The 21,187-nt window shown below is 53.5% G+C and overlaps 1 protein-coding gene across 13 annotated transcripts; it reads left to right on the top strand.

The window, feature by feature from the left end:
- The first annotated feature begins 925 nt into the window (after positions 1-925).
- LOC310844047 (apical endosomal glycoprotein-like) lies at positions 926-20,395 on the top strand. Of its 13 annotated transcripts, none has more exons than XM_083737641.1 (29): positions 926-1,069; positions 1,345-1,654; positions 1,870-1,971; positions 2,400-2,573; positions 2,663-2,791; positions 3,181-3,314; positions 3,393-3,459; positions 3,539-3,655; positions 3,757-3,906; positions 4,807-4,889; positions 5,093-5,251; positions 5,947-6,037; positions 6,523-6,678; positions 6,879-7,094; positions 7,446-7,570; positions 7,671-7,761; positions 15,350-15,454; positions 16,344-16,481; positions 17,519-17,649; positions 17,741-17,951; positions 18,040-18,171; positions 18,259-18,383; positions 18,472-18,565; positions 18,659-18,814; positions 18,899-19,018; positions 19,139-19,266; positions 19,608-19,725; positions 19,808-19,974; positions 20,153-20,395. In XM_083737641.1, exons 2-29 carry the CDS (start codon positions 1,612-1,614, stop codon positions 20,198-20,200), a joined length of 3,510 nt encoding a protein of 1,169 aa, XP_083593767.1. In that variant the 5' UTR covers positions 926-1,069; positions 1,345-1,611; the 3' UTR covers positions 20,201-20,395. The 13 variants fall into 13 exon arrangements, with proteins under 13 accessions (XP_083593767.1, XP_083593772.1, XP_083593770.1 ...); XM_083737643.1 differs by having other exon boundaries at positions 927-1,069; positions 18,659-18,748; XM_083737642.1 differs by having other exon boundaries at positions 927-1,069; positions 18,659-18,748; positions 19,136-19,266.
- Positions 20,396-21,187: the final 792 nt, after the last annotated feature.

Here is a 21,187-nt window from a genome sequence, read left to right as displayed (position 1 = left end):
GCTGGCCCCGCCCACAACCCGACCTGTGATTGGCCAAAAGGCCGATTTATTGCTGCCGAGATTTTTATTGAAAACAAAAAAAATTCCTTCCAGTAGCACCTTAAAGACCAACTAAGTCAGTTCTTGGTATGAGCTTTTGTGTGCATGCACACTTCTTCAGATACACTGAAACAGAAGTTTCCAGACCCTTCCATATAGTGTGAAGGTGGGGAGGGGTATTAGAAGGTGGGGAGCCAGTGTGGTGTAGTGGTTAAGAGCGGCAGTCACATAATCTGGGGAACCAGGTTTGCGTCTCCGCTCCTCCACCTGCAGCTGCTGGGTGACCTTGGGCCAGTCACACTTCTCTGAGGTCTCTCAGCCTCACTCACCTCACAGAGTGTTTGTTGGGGGGGGGAGGAAGGGAAAGGAGAATGTTAGCCGCTTTGAGACTCCTGAAGGGGAGTGAAAGGCGGGATATCAAATCCAAACTCTTCTCTTCTTCTTCTTCTACTCAGAAGGGTGGTGGGAATGGGTGATTGGCAGATAGCTGTGATGTCTCATTATACATGACAAAGCCATTTTTCACCTTTTCACCCCTTGCTTTTTCCTGTAAGACCTACTGCAGTCGTTAAGAGTCGTCAACAGGCTCATCACAGCTATCTGCCAATCACCCATTCCCACCACCCTTCTGAGCAATACCCCTCCCCACCTTCTCACTATATAGAAGGGTCTGGAAACTTCTGTTTCAGTGTATCTGAAGAAGTGTGCATGCACACGAAAGCTCATACCAAGAACTAACTTAGTTGGTCTTTAAGGTGCTACTGGAAGGAATTTTTTTTCTTTTGACTATGGCAGACCAACACGGCTACCTTTCTGTAACTGGAGATTTTTATTGTTGCTGTGGCTGCTCTGCGCGTGCGTTGAGGGAAGGGGTCTTGGGGGGGCCGTTTGGACGAGGGCAACGTGACTGGAAAGAGGGAAACGGACCAGAGGGGGGAAGAAAGGGCAGAAGACGCGCCACCGCCGCCATTTTGGTCGAGGGCAGTGGGACCTAGCCTGGCCGTTGGGTGGCGCTGGTCTCCTTCGTGAGGTGGGCGCCTGGTTGGGGGTCCCTGCGGAGAAGGAAACCGGAGGGCCCCCCCCAAATCCCCTCAGGGAGGAATCCCAACAGTGCCTGAGGGGCCTGGTTTCCCCTTGTTATTATTATTATATTATATATTATTAAATATAATAATGATATGACAATAACTTATATTATATATATATATATAAAATCTTATAGTTAAGGTTTATTATTATTATTATTATTATTATTATTGATTACCCTCATTATAAGCATTCTCCTTTTTCTCCTCCTCCTTGCAGCGTTTCCCTGAGTGCTGCTTCCAAGCTCCCCCAGGAGCAGCCCAGGTAGACTGCCTCTGGCCCAGGCGGCTCCGCCAGAGCAGAAGAGGCGCCTGGGAGCCCAGGGAAGCCCCACAAAGTGGATTCCTGTGCCCCCCCCCAGCGTCCTTTAGGGTGCAGGGACCAAAGTCCTGATTTCTGCCTCCGCCCCGCCGGCCTTTTGCCCGCCTCGCCCTGCGAGCCCTCAGATAAGTTGAGGGCGAAGTCCTGCTGGGCACTGCTGGGAGGATGGCACGCCTGTGGGTGCTGTGGGGTGCCCTGCTGGGCTGGGGTGAGCCGGGGGGCAAAGGGAGACGGGGGCTGTGAATCCTGTCCCTCTCTCTCTTCCCTCTCTCAATTCCCAAAGTCCTGGGAATTATAGCTCTGAGCAGCGGGTTGGACTAGATGACCCTTGAGGTCCTTCCATCTCTCCCATTCTAGGATGTTCACTGTCTCTCTCACACTTCCTCTCCTTTTAATGGCACTTTCCTCCTTTTTTCCCCCTAGTTGGGTCTCCATTTCCTAGCTGGGGTGCCTATGGGAACTCAAGCGCGAGCACCTGCAACTTTGCCTGCGACCGCTGGGATTGCTCTGATGAGAGTCATTGCGGTAAGTTTTGGAGTCACCAAAGGAATCGGGGAGACGTGCCTCGATTCCCCTCTTAGAGAGTGATTTAACCCATCTTGACATCCCTCGAAGCACCCTGGGAACTGTAGTTTCCTATGGAAGGAGAATATTCTGCACAGCCTTTCCAAGGAAACTCTGGGAGTTATAGCTCTGAGAGGGTCTCCTTGGGAAACTGAACAAGCTACAGTTCCCACAATATCCCCCAAAGCACCCTGAAAACGATTGCTTGCTCTGGGCGTTGAGGGTTGCGATTCCCTTGACAGAACTACAGTTCCCAAGCCCATTTCTCTTCCCAGGGAACTCTGGGAACTGTAGCTCATGCGGGGAACAGGGGTCTCCTAAGGGCACTTGGTGACCAGAATGCTGGGAACTGTAGCTTGCTCAGGGCACCTGATTCCTTCTCCTTCTAGGCTACCGGAATGGGCTGGCACTGCCAGGTGCCGCCTTGGCCTGCGACTTTGAAGGCACCACCTGCGGCTGGGAGGACGTCAGCACATCTGGGTACCGGTGGCGCCCAGGGCGGGGCGGAGGCTGGGCGCGCAGCGCCGACCCCCCCTTCGACCACACGCTGGGCACCGACCAGGGTAAACGTGCTTCATTTGAAGGGAGGGGAAGCATTGCTTAGCGGTTAGAGCACTCCTTTGAACTGGCGCCCCCCCCGACCTCCCTTCAGGCTGGTACATGAGCACCTCAGAGCAGCGAGCCAAGCCACCTGCCGCCCCTGCCCGACTCCGCTCCCCGACCCTGAGCGACGCAGCCTCAACCTGTGAGCTCCGCGCCTGGTACAGCATGGCCGAGACAGGTAAGCTTGGGGCGCTGGCGGTCGGAAATCCAACAGGCGCAGAGCCACCTGCTCGGCCTTTTCCCCGGTATGGTGGTGGAAATGCCGCCTGGCCCGGTTCTCATAATTGCATATCAATATTACATAATACATTTCTAAACTGCAGGATGTATCGTATCATATAATTATTATTTATTGATTTCCAGACTACTGACCAACCTGGTAGGGTCAGTGTAAAGAAATACCATCCTGATCATTCTTATCTTGACATTTACTGATGCCCTGCTTCCTGCCCCCATTGGGGACTGATAAAAACGAGAGCTGCTGAGACAAGTTGGCAATCTGCAATCCTCACCAGGGTCAGACTAGATGACCCCCGGGTCCCTCACCCCTCCGCCCTTCCCCTGCAGGACTCAATGGGAGCTTCACATTGGAGTTGAGCCATGGCGGCCACGTTGTCCCCCTGTGGCGAAGCCCCGCCTCGTCCCTTGGTGCCTGGCGCCCCCTGCTGGCCTACACTGGAAGAGTCCGCGGCGCTTTCCAGGTGGGTCTTGGGCTCCTCACTCTACCCGGCCGGCTCCTTCTCCGGAGCATGTCAAGAGCGCTGCCTCCCCCTCCGCAGGTGACCTTCTCCTCGGTGGCGAGCGTGGCGCTGGACGATGTGCAGTTCAGGAACTGTGGCCCCCAAAGTAAGGCTTTCTTTTCCGCCAACCAGATAGACTGCCTCTGGGCTTGGAGGCTCCCCATTCACCGTCCCAACATTTCCAGGTCCCCGGAGCTGCACCCCAGATGAGCGCCCGTGCCTGCCAAGCGGCTGCGTGGCCCCTGCCCGCCATTGTGATGGCACCGAGGACTGCAGCGACGGCAGCGATGAACAGGGTTGCGGTGAGCAGTCGGGGCCGGGGGGGACGACATGGGTGCCACCGGAAGGGGGGAGGGCGGAAAAGCCACCTTGGGACCCCCCCTCACCTGCCTTTCTCCCCCAGAGACCTTCCTCTCGTGCCCCTTCGAGGAGGGCTGGTGCAGGTGGGTAGCGGATGCCAACCAGGACCTCTCCTGGGCGAGGAACTGCAGCTCCCAGGTGCCGTCGTCCCCAGCCCATCCCACCCGCGACCACACCACCAACACGCCGGAAGGTGGGTGCTGGTTGTTAATATGTGGAGGATGCCAGCAAGGCTGAATCTTTCCGTAAAGAAATGATTTGAATCAAGTCTTACCAACTCGGGGCATGTGTAGAGTTCTGCACCTCCAGGAGCTCACATCTATCTTTCTGAGCTCGTTTAAACGTGTGGGGGGGGGATGATATTGACATCGACAGAGATCATTTAAACATAGAGATAATTTATAGGCAGAGATACACCTAAAAAATAGCTCTGTTCCATGAGCATAACTATAGGCATATATGTGTATAAATATAAATAAAATGGATGTGTTTATATGTGTTTGTGCGTATGGATGTGTGTGTGTGTGTGTGTGTGTGTGTGTATGTAAATGAAATGTGTATTTACATATGTATATACGTTTGTATATAAATAAATAAATTAATATGGGTATATGGGTATATGTGTGTATAGATACGCATGTATAGATTTATAAATATAATTGATATATGCATATGTGTATATCTAGATGCAATGTATGTGTCTTTATAGATGACATAGAATCATAGAATTCCAGAACTGCAGGGTTGGAAGGGACCCTTCAGGTCATCCAGGCAGGAATCTTTTGCCCAAATTGGGGCTCGAACCCACGACCCTGAGATTAAGAGGAGAAAACCAGCCAGATGGGCGGGGTGTCATAATAATAATAGTAGTAGTAGTAGTAGTAGTAGTAGTAGTAATAATGGCAGAGTCTATTAATGGTAGACTCTGGTACTCTACCAACTGAGCTCTACATATATTTATAGATCTTGTGATTGTATAACAGAGCTTTACAAACTTTTTATGTTGGGGTCACAGTGACAAATAAATCTTGATCTTGGGGTGGCATCTCGCTGCCTGTGCCTCAGCTCCCCCTTTCGCTCTCCTCTCTCACAGGGCACTTCATCTACGTGGCCGGCGCCCAGCCGGGCCGAGCTGAGCTGCTCAGCCCCACCCTGGTGGTGAACGGGTCCTGCCATGTGAGTCCCTTATAATCATTATCATCATCATCATTTACGATTTATTATTTGTGAAAATAGGGGAGGAGGTTATTATCATCGTTTAGTATTTGTTTTCTATGGAAATATGGGCCAATATTCATTATTGAATATGAAGAATATCGGCCGCCCCTGTACTGGCGAACGGCTTGGACCTCGGCTCTAGCGCTACGTTTCCCTTCCAGCTGGTGCTCTATGCCCACCTGCACGGGTCGGACGCCAACCGCCTGAACGTCTACTCCCAGACGGAGACGAAGAGGGAGCTGATCCTCAGCCGTGCCGGCGACCTGGGCGACTTCTGGTTCCGCCAGGAAGCCACTTTCAACGGCACCGAGGACTTCCAGGTACCCCCAATCCCTGTAAAGGCAGAGGAGCAGTGCTGGTGCCAGGAATTTGGCAGCCCTGCCCTGACTTCAGGGTTCGACATTCACCAGGCATTTTTGGCGCCAGGTTGGCCACATCTCCCTTTGGCAGGGCCCTTAAGCAGAAGGGCTTATTTCAAAAAAATGGGACCCCAGCGGTCATGTAGTCCAAGCTGCTCCAAGGCAGCCATCTTGGCTCAAACTCTCCAAGCTCTTCTTCCGAACTTCCTAGGAAGGAGAGGCTTCTTATTGCCCCTTTTTCTCCTCCCTTCTTCCCTACAATAACCTTGCCAGCAACACCCCCCCCCCCCAACCCTTGCCAGGTAGGCTCAGAGGAGGCAACAGACTCCAGGGTCTCCTTCCTGACTGAGTGAGGATTCAAACCCGGATCTCGGACACTAAGGACTGTGCCACACTGCTTTCCCAGAGCACTTCTGCAATATTATAGTCAGCAAATAAATGGGGGGGAATAAAGAAATATAGTCAAGTCAGTAAATAAATAAATAGGGGAAATAAAGAAATATAGTCTTTTCCTGGGCTTTACTCTAGATGTTTTAATGCCAACTGCTTGGAAGTCTTTTCTTTCAAATATAAAGTGGTACAGAAAGGAAATGGAGAACGCTCATAATAAGTAAAAAAAGAAAAGGGTTTCTCTCAGACTCGCTCCCTCCTTCCAGATTGTCCTTGAGGGCATCATCGGGAAGGATCCCCGAAGCAGCATAGCTCTGGATGACCTGATCCTGTCTCCCGGTTGCATCCAGCAAAGCGGTGAGGGGAAAAGGCGTTGAAAGAAGGCTCCGGTTCTCTTGAGGGCAATTCTTTCTCCCAAAATATTTCACATGGGTCATATCTGCATGTGTGCACATGAATGTGTAACGACTCTGAAAATTCATAATTCCAAAAAGGACCTTAATCTGCTTGTCAATATTAAGAAGATGCCAGCAAGGCTGAATCTTTCTGTAAAAAACTGGTTTAAATCAAGTCTGACTGACTTGGGATTTAAATGGTGGTTTCAATTGTCATTTAAATTGATTTCATTTCAATTAAATCCACCCTGCTCTGGAAATTTATTATCCCAAAAAGGAAACCTTCTTCTGGTTGTTGATATTAAGATACCAGCAAGGTTGAATCTTTTTGTAACAAAAATGACCTAAGGGAATGGGACTCCCAGGGTCATCCAATCCAATCCCACCTTTTGGGCTGCAACCGGTGAAGAGTCCCGGACATTGGCGCCCCCTTCCCTCCCCATCCAGGCCTGCTCTCCACTCCCCGCACCGAGCAACCACCCGGACCGGTGCCCTGCAAGGACGACCAGTTTGCCTGTGACAGTGGGGCACGCTGCCTTGGCAGCGAGCAAGTGTGTGACTTCAAGGCCGACTGCGACGACAACACCGACGAGAGCCAGTGTGGTGAGCATCTGCCATGGGCCTCCGTTAACCCGCGGAACTGCCTGCCACAGGAGTCTCTTGTGACACGGAAAGCAGATTCCCTGCTGGGCCTGAGCCCACCCAGAGGTGGCACCTGGGCACCCTAAAATCTGCTTTGGGCATCACAGAATGATAGCTGGAGTCATCTAGCCCCGATCCCAGCAGCCCCTGTCCTTTCCTAGGAGCCAGCAATTTCACCCATGGCATGGGCGGCTGGGCGGACGTCAGCGTGGGCCGGATCCAGTGGGTCAGCGCGGGGCCGGATCCTGCGTCGCCCGGACTGGGCCTGGGCCAGGCTCCGGGGCAGATGCTCTCCCTGGCCAGGGCCACCACACCGCTCCTGGGGCCTTCCAGCTGGGCCTGCACCGTGGAGCTGCAGTTCAACACCGGCCCTCAAGGTAGGTGCAGCCGGGGGGAAATTCATGGAGAACCAGATCCATTTTCCATGTAAGCACGCAGGAGCTGCGACATGCAGGCAGACGCATGCAAATTATTATTATTATTATTTACTACCATCATTGACTATTATTTACAGAAATATTGGAGCAGATTTTGTGATTTAATTTGGATTTTTAAAACAAAGTGCTTTGGGAGGAAAAATCTTTCTCAAGATTTCCTCTTTAAGTGACATCAGAGTCCAAAGGCTATTCCCTGGGAAATAAGGATTTATTTTAAGTTCTTCACGTGTGCTAAAACTCAGTAAAAATAATCCTGATTGTTTAACCACATCAGTCCCGCTCTTTTCCCAGGGCTCCTGGCTCTGGCTGTCACCGACGCAGCGCCGGGCCGGTGGTTGTGGCACGCCCAGGGCAATGGCACCGCCTCCTGGCAGCACGCCACCGTGGCCCTGGGTGCGAGAGAACGGCCTTTCCAGGTGAGCCAGCAGCTCCCCCACCCCCCACCCCGCCTGAGGTGGGTGACAGCGGGTTGGGCTGGATGACCCCTGAGGTTCCTTTATCTCTGTCTCCCCGAAGCTGGAGCTCCTGGCGACGGAGGAGGATCTTGCCCTGGCCATCGAGAGCGTGGCCTTTCTGGACTGCGGTGCTTCTCTCTCGCGCCCCTCAGGTATGTCACCATCGGAGGGCGCTGATTCCCCTCCGCCCGTCAGAATCATTCTTCAATATTTTCCCAATTTGGGGCCGCTATTGTTTTAGCCAGGCATCCCCAACCTTCGGCCCTTCAGATGTTTTGGACTACAATTCCCATCATTCCTGACCACTTGTCCTGTTAGCTAGAGATCATGGGAGTTGTAGGTCAAAACATCTGGAGGGCCGCAGGTTGGGGATGACTGGATCCATCAGCTGCCAGGAGTCCCTGTCGGGGGGTGGGGGTGGAATGCATGCTATTAATAATAATGATGATGACAATGATGATGCTTCAATTTGAAGAATTGTTGCTAGTTTTGTAATGATTTCCCCATCCTAAATTTCTCTAAACTGCCTGGGAAGAAGGCAGGATATAGTATAATATGTATATATTATAGATATATATATAAATATATATACACATACACATAATAAATATATACATAAATATACATAATAAATATAGACATCATATCAATTTATACATAGCCATAACAACAATAGAATACTGGGCACAATAACAATAGTAAGAACAGTAACATGATACTGGGCCCAATATAATACAGGGTGAGTACACATGTTCCACGGGGCCTCCTTTAAAAGACTCACCCTGTATATTGCTGTTAATAATAATAATAATAATAATAATAATAATAATAACAACATTCCGCTTCTTCTTCCTCAGGGTGTGACAGTCCAAAAATGATTGTTTTCCTTATTATGCTGTCTTTTACCATGCTCTGATTTATGCTCTGTAAAATAGACACTGAAAACGGTACTGTCAGGGGTTCAGAAGGAGAGACACAGGAGGGGGAGCAAATGGAGAGTGAGGAGGAGGAGTACGAGGGGGGCGCAGGCAGTGACAGTGGCCAGAGTTATTCCACAAGCCTCTCTAGCGAATCGGAGGACTCACAGAAGGGAGCGCCGGTGGCCAGAGCAAGGGAGATTCCAAGGGAGAAACCTCAAGAGGGAGGGGCCAGCGGGGAGTCCCTGAACAGCAGCTGGAGATCAGGGCCAGCGTCTCCACCAGAGCGCAGTGGGGAGGGGGAGTCCCAGGAGTCGGGACCAGTGTCCTCACCACCAGAGGGAGGAGAGGAGTCAGGTTTGGCAACACCCACATCAGGAAGCGGGGAAACGGTCAGAAGGAAAGTCACCGGCTGGGCGCGCGCGCCAAGTTCAAATGTACAGGAGCGCGGCACAGCGGGGAGCCCGGGAAGGGAGCCAGGTCCTAAAGCCCGCCGGAGGGAGGGGCAAGACTCAGGAGGCTCCGCGTCAGAGGAGTCCAGGAAGGAGGGAACCCCAGAGGGCAGAAGGACCCAACGCAGGAAAGAGCAGCGCAAGAGGTGGAGCCGGGTTAGAATCTTAAACTGGTGTGGGTGGAGCAGTGAGTCAGAGGGGACTTAGCCGGTCTAGCGTTAAGACGTGGGCCTGCGCGCCCAGAGCTTGGAAATGGAAACTAAACTTCAATAAAGACTTTTGTATATAATATCCACTGGGCGTTGGTCCTCTGTGAGCTGGGACCTAGCGGCAGTCGTGACAGTAAGTCCCCTCACTATTTTCACCAATTTTGCAACCTCGTGGAGTGCGGGAAAGCAGCGAGGGGTGAAGATTGGTGCTTCGCGAGCTCACGAAAAACAGGGAAATGACTACCGAAGAGAGGATAGCGAGTTTGCAAAACGCAGTGACGCAGTTGACTGCAGAAATTGCGGCTTCCAGAAAGAAAGAACAGGAAGCAGCTGCTGCCTGCCAGGATCTGCGAACCAGGTTAGAAGTGCTAAGTACACAGAGGCTACCGGCCACCAGACCAGAAGGGATTGGGCTGGGAAACAGAGGAGGGAGCCTGGTATCTCACTTCAATGGGGACCTGCAGGAGTATCCTAACTTCAGAGCAGATGTAATTTATGCATTGCAGCTGCTTGACAAAGACTTTAAAAATGAGGAAGAGAGAGTGGGATTTATTATTTCGCATTTACGGGGGGAGGCAAAATCGTGGCTGCGCAATCTATGGAGAGACAAGGATCCAGCCCTCCAAAATGCGGCTGCCTTCATTAAAGTGATGGATGCGTGTTTTTTATCTGAGATTGATGTGGATATCGCTAGGAGGGAGATTCACGGACTAAGACAAGGTAAAGCCACTGTGAGGCAATATCATTCACGTTTTTTCGGTTTGGTGAATGTACTAGCCTGGGAGAAAGAATCGCCTGCCGTCAGAGACCTGTTCTGGGAGGGGTTGAGCGGAGCTGTGAAAGACGAGATCGCAAGGGGGGGAAGACCCCAAACCACCAAGGACGTGGTGGAACGGGCACTCTCCATTGGGGTTCGGTTGGAAGGACGCCCTTGGGGCAAGGAGGAAGGGCATTTGGGACGCACGCCAGCGAGAGGACTGCCTCCCTTCCCCAAGGAGGCGGCGCGCGCTCGATCCATGCCTCCGCTGGGAGGGGGAGAGGAGCCGATGGAGATAGGTGGTGCTAAGGCTCACTCCACAGTCGGAGCCCTAACTCCGGGAGCAGTCAAGATGAAGCCTCCTAGAGGAACCAGGAAGTGCTACATCTGCGACAGTGCTCAGCATATGGCAAAAGAGTGTCCCCAGCGGTTTCACAAGCATACTGCAGCCGCAGCGACAGTAACAGACGCAATTCAGCAGAGGGAGTCGCAGCAGGAAAACTCCACTGTCTGGCTGGAGATGGCGTCTCTGGGGACCAGCCAGACAAGTCAGTGAAGCAATCCCCAGGGATCTTACAGCCCACCGACCCCCTCCCACCCAAACCAGTAGTGCAGCTCACCGCATCCCTTCAGCTCCCCAATGGGCTACTTGTGGAAATTCCCATCACCATTGACTCGGGGAGCAATGCAGATTTTATAGACATGCAGTTCATCCAGCAACATGGCATAGCCCTTCTGCCAGCGGCGGTACCTCTGAAAGTCGTCACAGTGGACGGCAGGGAGCTACTGGGAGGGCAAGTGCTACAGCAGACGCCGCCAATGGTGATGCGCATTGGAAACCACCGTGAGGTCATCAGCTTCAACGTCACCCGCCTGTCAGACACGCCCATAGTGTTGGGAATGAGTTGGCTGGATAGGCACAGCCCGGCATTAGCTTGGTACCAGCGGCAACTGACCTTCGGCTCCTCTTACTGCGCAGAACACTGCATCCTGGCGGACTTGGAAGATGAGGGGCACGAGGATGGACCACAGCTGAACTTGGGCATGTTGCAAGCGGTGCCTAACAAATACAAGGAGTTTTTGGAGGTCTTCTGCGAGAAAGAGGCGGATAAGCTGCCACCCCACAGACCCTACGACTGCAAGATCGACCTCCTGCCCGGGGCGACGCTCCCGACGGGGAAACTGTACTCCATGTCTGAGGATGAATTGCAAGAGCTCAGGGAGTTCATAGATCACAACCTGAAGCGGGGATTCATCCGGGAGTCCAAGGCGGCAGGAGGCAGTCCCGTGTTCTTTGTAAAGAAGAGGGATACGCCCCAGAAGAGGCTGGTCGTTGATTTCCGCTTCTTGAACCTCAAGACCAAGCCCTCAGCCTTCCCTATGCCCAAGATCGATGACCTGCTGGCGACGGTGAGGAAGGGTCGCATCTTTACCAAGTTGGATCTGCGCGGAGCGTACAATCTCATTCGCGTACGGGAAGGCGACGAGTGGAAAACAACCATGTTTACGCCGCTGGGCACTTATGAATACAGAGTTATGCCTTTTGGATTAAAAAATGGTTCCCACTGCTTTCAAGCCTTCATGCATCATGTCTTGGCGGGTCTCCTCTACAAGAAGTGCGTCTGCTTCCTGGATGACATCCTAATCTTCTCGGAATCGCCGGAGGCTCACGAGAGAGATGTTAGGGAAGTTCTGCAGAGGCTGCGGGAGCACAGGCTGTACGCCAAGCTGGAGAAGTGCCAGTTCGACAAGACGGAGGTGGATTTCTTGGGCTACAAACTGTCCGACAAGGGACTGGCTATGGACGGTGCCAAGGTACGTGCAGTACTGGACTGGAAGAGCCCACGCAATAGGAAGGAAGTACAGAGGTTTGTCGGTTTTGCCAACTTTTATCGCAAGTTCATCAAGGGTTTCGCCATGCAGACAGCGGCCATCACCGACACCCTCAGTTCCAAGAAGAAGAGGTTCATCTGGACGGAGCAGGCAGAGCAGTCCTTTCAGAAGCTCAAGCAGCTCTTCGCTTCCGAAGAGAACCTACTGCACGTAAATCCCAGCAGGCCCATGAGAGTGGAGACGGACGCCTCAGACAGGGCCGTGGGAGCCGTTCTGTTGCAGCAAGACCACCAGGGGGACTGGAGGCCGTGCGCTTTCTACTCCAGAAAACTCAGCAAAGCGGAGCAGAACTACACCATTTGGGACAGGGAGTTGCTGGCCATACATGCAGCCTTCAAGGCGTGGCGGCACTTCCTCGTCGGAGCCAAGCACACGGTGCAGGTCCGCACAGACCATAAGAACTTGGAGTACTGGCGCACGGCGAGGTTCCTGAACCAGCGACACATCCGCTGGGCGGAGTTCTTTGCAGATTTCGACTTCAGAATTGAGTACATCCCAGGAAACAGCAACGTCTTGGCGGACGCGCTGTCCAGAAAACCGCAGTATCTGGAGGCAGAGGCACCGGCGGCGGCCAAGCACATTTTCACACCACAGGCGTGGGCATGCGCGTCAGCCACGGTGGACCTGGACGCGGTGCGCCGCGCGCTGCAAACGGACTCGTTCGCCCGAGCCAAGATGGAGGAGGTGTGCAGTGGCAAGGCGAGGGGCGACGAATTCCAAGTGCGCGACGGCCTGCTCCTACGCAAGGGAGTCCTCTACGTACCAGGAGACAGCCTCCGCGCGAAGGTCCTGCAACAGCTGCACGACGCGCCCAGCGCGGGGCACTTCGGCAAGGAGAAGACGGTGGACTTAGTAGCCAGAGACTTTTGGTGGCCTAAGATGCGGGGGGATGTCGCGGACTATGTCAATAGGTGCGACACCTGCCAAAGGGCTAAGCCTGTGCACCAGCCGCCGGCGGGCCTGTTGGAACCGCTACAGACACCGTTCGTACCGTGGGAGAGGGTGGCCCTGGACTTTGTCACAGATCTACCCAGCTCAAGGGGCAAGACGGCAGTGCTCGTGGTAGTGGACCTGTTCACCAAGATGGCCCACTTCATTCCGTGCGCGAAGGTGGCCACGGCCGAGCAGACCGCTAAGATGTTCATAGACCACGTGTTCAAGGTGCACGGCCTACCACGGTCTATTTTGTCCGACCGGGGGCGCCAGTTCATCTCCAACTTCTGGCAAAAGCTGATGGGATTCCTGAACGTCAAGGTCAGCCTGGCGTCGGCGAGACACCCGCAAACTAACGGGCAGGCGGAAAGGGTCAACGCCATCATGCAGCAGTACCTGAGATGCTACGCGAACCAGCAGCCATCGACCTGGGTGGACTATCTACCGTTGGCCGAGTTTGCCTACAACAACACGAAGCACGGGTCCACGGGGGTGACCCCATTTTTTGCCAACTACGGGAGGCATCCCAGAACCTTCCCGGGTCTGAACACAGTGCGGGAGGGGGAGCCACAGGGAGCAGAGGAAGTGGCAGCGGAGTTGCAGGAGATCCACGAGCAGCTCAGGAGGCAGTTAGAGTTGGCAAAACAGGCTTACAAAGTGCAGGCAGATCGACACAGGAGGGTTGGGGAGGACATCCAGGTGGGAGACTGGGTCTGGTTGGCAGCACAAGCAGTTCCAGCCAGATCGTTAGCCAAGAAGAAACTAGGGCACAAGCAGCTAGGGCCTTACCAAGTAGAGGCGCAGATCAACCCAGTGGCCTTCCGGTTGACACTCCCGGAGGGTTCCAGAATGCACCCGGTCTTTCATAGATCAGTGCTCACGCCCTACAGAGAGCCCCACAGGTTTCAAGCACCGGGGAAGGCGCCAGACCCGCTCAGAGAAGCGCCCAAAAAAGGGGGGTCGCCGAAAGGGGAGCCACTTAATGAAGCCACTGAGATTTTAGACTCAAGGTGGGGGGAGGACGGGATTGAATATCTTCTCGCCACAGAGGACACCCCGGCCAGCGCCAACAGGTGGGTGCCGGATTACGCAGTGGAAGAGCAGTTGCTCAAGGAAGAATTCCACACACTTTTCCCGCACAAGCCTATGCCGGCGGGCTTTTTCGAGGATTGTTTGTTCACACCCACACTCTCGGCCAGCACTTTCCAGGGTTTCTCGTCAGCTGAGGACTCGGCTCCGGGAGGCAGCTCCCCGGAGGGATCGCTTTCAGGTTTTGGCACGGGGGGATCTTATTGGTGGGAGGACCAACCCGAAGTGGGCTGGCGCAGAGACATGCCGAAGGGGCCCTGGGAGGTGGACCCCCATCAAGCAACAGGGGGAGGAGGGCTCTTGGGTGATTTGGGGTCGAGCTCAGATTTCGAGCACACCGCGCAGGAGATGGAAGCGGAGGAGGTCGTCGTCGACGAGCCCATGGGGGACTTCCCGGACTTATCTCGATGGTTGCAAGCCTCAGGGGACGAGCTGTATCCTGGACTCACCCCTACAACAATGGAGCACCCGGAACCCGCACTGGAAGAGGGGGAGGGGGGAAGGGGGGGCTTCGAGGGGGGGATGGATGTCAGGGGTTCAGAAGGAGAGACACAGGAGGGGGAGCAAATGGAGAGTGAGGAGGAGGAGTACGAGGGGGGCGCAGGCAGTGACAGTGGCCAGAGTTATTCCACAAGCCTCTCTAGCGAATCGGAGGACTCACAGAAGGGAGCGCCGGTGGCCAGAGCAAGGGAGATTCCAAGGGAGAAACCTCAAGAGGGAGGGGCCAGCGGGGAGTCCCTGAACAGCAGCTGGAGATCAGGGCCAGCGTCTCCACCAGAGCGCAGTGGGGAGGGGGAGTCCCAGGAGTCGGGACCAGTGTCCTCACCACCAGAGGGAGGAGAGGAGTCAGGTTTGGCAACACCCACATCAGGAAGCGGGGAAACGGTCAGAAGGAAAGTCACCGGCTGGGCGCGCGCGCCAAGTTCAAATGTACAGGAGCGCGGCACAGCGGGGAGCCCGGGAAGGGAGCCAGGTCCTAAAGCCCGCCGGAGGGAGGGGCAAGACTCAGGAGGCTCCGCGTCAGAGGAGTCCAGGAAGGAGGGAACCCCAGAGGGCAGAAGGACCCAACGCAGGAAAGAGCAGCGTAAGAGGTGGAGCCGGGTTAGAATCTTAAACTGGTGTGGGTGGAGCAGTGAGTCAGAGGGGACTTAGCCGGTCTAGCGTTAAGACGTGGGCCTGCGCGCCCAGAGCTTGGAAATGGAAACTAAACTTCAATAAAGACTTTTGTATATAATATCCACTGGGCGTTGGTCCTCTGTGAGCTGGGACCTAGCAGCAGTCCTGACAGGTACACTGCCCTGAGATCTTTGGATTAATGCTAGTATATACTAATCTAATATATATAATGTAATAATAATGATTATAATAAGAATCATAATATTAATAAGAAGCTATCTAAGTGTGTGTGTGTTCTTCTCCCTGACGGTCTCTCTCTCTCTCTCTCTCTCTCTCTCTCTCTCTCTCTCTCTCTCTCTCTTCCTCCCCCGCAGGGCTGTCGTGCAACTTTGAGAGCGACCTGTGTGGATGGTTTGCTGAGCCGGGCGACGGGTTTGAGTGGCGCCTCCACATTGGCCAGGACCACACGACGGGCAGAGGTAGGAAGATTTGAACCCAAGACCTTCCCTTTCAGAAAGCTGCTTGTGTTTCCAGTCCTCTTGCGCTGGTTTGGCAAGGAGCAAAGGTTTGCCGTCGAAATTATTCCACTCCCATGGCCAAATCGGGTGGAATTATGCTGATAATGTCACTATAAGTTGCTATATAAGTTTTCAGCTGAATTTGGAGAAAGGGCTTGCAGCTTTTGCGGGATCTTCTCCTTGCAAAAGAGCAGGAAGCCTGCCAATTTTGAGAACAAACCTGATTTGCGATGGGGGTGGAATAATTTCAGTTGCAATTTGTGCACCCAAAGCAGCTCACAGCTCCTGGGGCAAACCTTGACACATCCCAAAAGAGATTTCTTTTTTGAAATTGAAATGGTTGTTGTGATTAATTTGATATTATGCTGCTGTTACTGGTTTAAGGTTTGGATGAAAGATGCCCCCTCAGATGTGCTCTTATGTTCCAGTTCCATATGGGCGGGGTATGAATAATATATTATTATTATTATTATTATTATTATTATTATTATTATTATTATGCGGTTGGATGGATACAATAAATAGTAATTGTAATAGTAATAACTGCCCGTCTCCAAATCACACAGTCGGGTTCGTAGGCTCAACCAAATGACTTAAACCATTCCTATCAGTTTGCCAAGAATTTCTAGATGGCTCGAAAAACCTCATTTTGGAAATAAAACAAAAAAATCAATCATTGATCCAGTTTCAGTCCCACAAACTATCCCTTGTCGGGGAGTTCCAAAGGAGGCAGCTGCTCTCTGAAATGGAGCTTAGAGGGCAAGTCTCAGGGGGCAAGCAGGTGGATTTTGAGGGCAAGCTGAGCCTTGGCGCAAATTCGAACCCAGGACCTGACCCTGTTGCCCCACAGGTTCTTTCCTCTCGGCGGACCCTGCGGCACCCGGATCCCGCGGCCGGCGGGCAAGGCTGATCTCTGCCCCCCAAGCTTTGCTGACACTTTCCAACGCCTGCCTCTCCTTCTGGTACCGCCTGGAGGGGCCCCAGATTGGTAAGGGCGGCTCTCAAGGGGCAGGCAGTTCCCCAGATGGTGCAGGTTTGAGAGCAAGATGCTGGGAAGGCCCAGGACGCAAGGAGGTGCCAGCCTGACAATCAAGTGGCAGGGAGTTCCAATGGAGGAGTTCCCAAGATGGCAAGTGCTGCAAATCCATCCAGGAGGGAGGAGGCCATTCAGTCAGCTGGCATGCAGGCCGAGATTTCCAAAGGGAGTTTTTGTCATGGAAGAGGGCGGGACTCAAACCTGCAGCTTCAGGTTTAACTTTTTTTGTTTAACTTTTTTTTTCTTTTGTAGTGTTTAAACTGTTGGGAAAGTAATAAATATTATTTTTAAAAAAACAAAAACAAACCTGCAGCTTCAGCTCTAGCAAGGAATTTCAGCGGAGGGAGGGATGCCCTCGAAGGAGTGGCGTCGCCGGAGACTTTTCAGATGAGAATAATGAAATTTTTATATACCATTCTATACCCCAAAGTCTCAGGGAGGTTCACAGACAAATGAACAAATATTAATTCGTTATTGAGAAATAGTATTTCTTATTGCTTATTATCATTTTTATATTATATTTTTATATTATTTATATTGTATTTATAAAAAAAATTATGAAATTCTTATATTATCATATAAAAAGAATGATAAGGATAAATAATGGTAAAAAGTACTATTTCTCAATAACGAATATTGGTGACAAGTTATAATCCAGAAAAATTAAGAACACCGGTTGATGGTATTAAATGATGAGTGGTAATGAGCCATGATGATGATGATGATGATGATGATGATAATGTATTTATACCCCGCCTATCTGGGCAGCTTCCAACCAGATATGAAAAACAATACAGCATAAATAACAATCAGCAAGAATCCTTTAAAAATAAATAATAGCTTAATGGTTATAGCAGTTAAGAAAAGGAAATACAGTAGTAAGAATAATGAACAAAGATAAAAACACATAGCGGTTGGGGGAAAGGATGAGATGATGATGATGATGATATAATAGCAATTAATGGAGCCCCTGCCCCGCTCTTTCCCAGGCACCTTCAACCTGCTAGTGAAATCCGCCGGTGCCGCAGAGGTAGTTCTGTGGACCCGGGCGGGGAGTCAGGGCACCGCTTGGCGCCGTGCCTCAGCCACAATTCCCCAGCATCTGCTGCTCGGCTTCCAGGTGAGGTCGTGGGATCGAATCCAGCCTAGAATAAGAACAAGCAAAATCATCGTGAATAACAGCACCGGAAACTATTTTCTTTCCATTCCAGGTGATCTTTGAGCTGCTCCGCGACGGCTTCGTGGGAACCGTGGCACTGGACGACGTAGCACTGGTGCCCGGCCCCTGCGCCGCCCCCCTCCGCTGCAACTTTGAGGAGCCCGGCGCCTGCAATGTTTCGGGAGGAGGGTGGGTGTGGCGGCAGGGCGGCGGCACCTCAGGGCAAGGCCCGCCCCATGACCGCACCCTTGGCACGTTGGAGGGTGAGTGACGCCAGGGTCAGGCTGGATGACCACCGGGGTCCCAATATGGAAGGAGACCCCAACTGGAACTCACCGCTTCCCTCCCCAGGACACTACATGGTTGCCGACACCAGCGCCCTGGCAGCGGGAGAAGCGGCGCCGCTGCGGACGGGGATGTACCTGCCGCTGGGGGGCACCCACTGTGTCAGATTCTGGTACTACCTGAGCACTGGAGACGCAGGTAAAAGCTCGGGGTGGGATGGATGACCCACCAGGGTCCCGCCCTGCCAGAAAGCTTGATGACTCCACCAAGGCGCTCTCTCGCCAGGCTCTCTGCGCGCCTCCGTGGAGGAAGAGGGCGGGAGGCAGGCCGAGGCGCTGGCAGCGGGTTCAAGGCGGCACGGGAGCTGGCGCTACGCAAATTTCACAGCGGAAGTTAGCGGCGAGTGGCGGGTGAGCGCCAAAGGGGAGCGTTGGGTTGGGGAAATGGTGCTGGGTTTGAGTTTGTGGCAGCATGCGGACCCCCCTCTCTCTGGCGCAGGTGGCTTTTGCGGCAGAAGGCGATGGAGGGGCTGTGCCGTCGTATGTGGCACTCGACGACCTTGAGGTGTCACCAGGGAGCTGCCTCGGCGCTGGTAAGTCTTGGAAGTTGTAGCACCGCATGACCAAAGGGTTCGGGGTGCAGAATATTGCCAGGGAATTGACTGCTCTGGCTTCTCTCCGCTCAGGCTCATGCGATTTTGAATCCGGCACCTGTGGCTGGAGGAAGCCCCACGGTGATTGGCGGAGCTGGGATTGGGCTGGGGCGGGCACGAACGGTGAGTCTCGCACGTGGTACCCCCAAGCGTCTGGGGCGGGAGGCTTACGACTTACGACCCTGCAAGGTGGGCTGAGGGGATCGGAATGAATCGTTGCAATAATGGTTTGCTCTGAGCCAGGTCCCGATTATTATTTTCATTTCTCTCTAGGGCGCCACATCTCCGTCCAGGTGGGCGCAGGATACCACACCGCCCGCCTCACCAGCGAGACCCTTGAAGGCACCGGCTGCTTCCACTTCCGCTACCGCATGGCCTTCCAGGGGGAAAGTGGTGAGTCAGGTTTTACTTGGGCCGGTGGAACTCCCTGATGCGGGAAGGGAATTATTGCGGAGCCTCTGGCACCCGAACCCACTGTCCACATGACTCCGCCTTCCTTTCCCTCCCCAGCAGGCAATGCTGAGCTCCAGGTGCTCCTGTCCAGCCCGCAGGGGGAGCGTGTGGTCTGGCGGGCAGCCAGCCACCAAGGTTGGGCCTGGCGGGAGGAGCGGCTTCTCATTGACAGCGGTGGTGAGTTCCAGGTAAGCCATCTCAGAAAGTTTGGTGCCTTTGAAACTGCCTGCCACTGGTGTTCCTATGATAATTAAACTTCCTTATATTATTCCTATTAAACTCCTTTAAATGTGACGGCCTTTGTCCACCTTTGGGACTGCCTGCCACTGGATGCCCTATAAAGACGTGGGGCTTTTCGGTTCGAAAAAGAGAATCCCGGTTACCCCTTTGGGACTTCTTGCCACGGCACCATGAAACTTTGGGACTCCCTGCCACTTTGGAACGCCTCTGGCATGAGACGTTCAGCAGGTGGCGGATTCGAATTCCTTCCTGGCAGGAGGCACTGCTGGTTTGAACCCATGTCTCGCAGGTGGTGCTGGAAGTGGGCGCTGGCGATTGGTCCGGCACAGGCACCATTGCGGTGGACGACGTAGCATACGTGGCAGGAGGCGGGTGCGAGGAGCGGCGCCAGGAGAGCGGTGCTGAAGGTGAGGGGAGGCCCAATGCTTTGGGGATCCGGGGTTCGAGAGACACACAGGCACATACAAAGGGAGTCTTTCCCCCCCCCAGGGAGCAGTGCCCCCACCCTGCCTTGGGAGGTTGCCGTTGCATCCGCAGCCGCCTGCGCCCTTTTTGGGGGGCTCCTGGCCTGGGCTGTCGCTCACCGCTGTCGGAAGAAGTGCTGGCCGTTGGAGGCGCCCCAGTTCGAGGCCTTCGACAATGTTGCCTTCCAAGACGTGAGTCCCTCGCACCCTGGACCCCCTGTCCCACCCCCAGCCTCGTCCCCCTTCCATACGCCAGAGGCAGTCTACCTGCCTCCCTGTGATAAGAGGTGGGGCCTCCAGGGCCAGAGGCAGCCTACCTGCATTGGTGAATTCCATGCCTGACCATGAACTACCCGCTTTGCATTCGCAGGACCAGGTTCGGATCGTGGAGCTGCCTATCAGCGCGCCAACAGACTAGCCCCTTTCTCCCCAGAAGGATGCCTGCCTAGCTGGCGGGTTGGACTGGATGACCCTCGGATCCCTTTCTGACTGGGCATGATTTCTCTGGACGTGCTGAAGGCGGGCAACACAAAACAAAGGAGAAAACTGTGGCGTTTTTTCCGTAGCCGCTCTCGTCTCCTGTGAAATAAAATGGGATTTCTGCCCAAAAAAATGGTGTCGGGTGTCTGTGCACGAACAGAGCTCAGGGAGTTTGGGACGGAGGGGGGGAACAGCCTGCTCCCGGGGCAGAGGAAGAGATCTGTCTTGGTCCCCACTTCGTGGGGGAATGGACTAGATGCCTCTTGGAGTCCCATCTCTGCATTTCAGGGGTCAGACTTTATGTGTTTTAACAATGAGTCCGTAAGTGACTGTGGAAGCCAATTCTGGATACACACGTCCTTTCACAGAGGGAACATTGGGTTCCGGGCGGGAGTTGATCACGGTGTGGATTTGCCAATGGTCAGGATGGGAGTTACAGCTCGGCAACATCTGGAGTGTCAAAGGTTCTCCATCTCTGGATTACGGGCACTGGCAGAGGAAGAGGGTAGTGGGGGGAGCTCACTGCCCCCAGCAGCGCAATCCCGGTGGGGTGCCATTGCGACTGGCCCCCCGCCCGTGCTGGGCCATCACGCCCCTGCGGGCAGTGTGCCACGCCCCCGGGACACGTGCCACGCCCCCACCTGCTCTCCGCTCCCCCCCTCCCGCTGCCGGAGCATGAAGCTCCACCACTAATTACTGGATCTATCCAGAGATACCTACTGTATGTCCCCCACAAGGTCTTCCAGCATATTTGCATGCCAAGTGGCATCTATTCCCCCCCCCCCAAAAAAATAATGTTCTCTTTAATGGTGGAGGTTGATATGATTGATAGCTATAACAGTGGTTACCAAAAGGTGCTTCTAGAGTCCTTCAGTCACAGGAACATATGTGTTATTAATGTAAGTATAAAATTTTTTAATTGTAT

The sequence above is a fragment of the Podarcis gaigeae genome (genome assembly GCF_964106915.1).
Source record: "Podarcis gaigeae genome assembly, chromosome: 4".
In the NCBI taxonomy this organism is placed as follows: domain Eukaryota; kingdom Metazoa; phylum Chordata; class Lepidosauria; order Squamata; family Lacertidae; genus Podarcis; species Podarcis gaigeae.
This window is presented reverse-complemented; position numbering and strand designations above follow the sequence as displayed.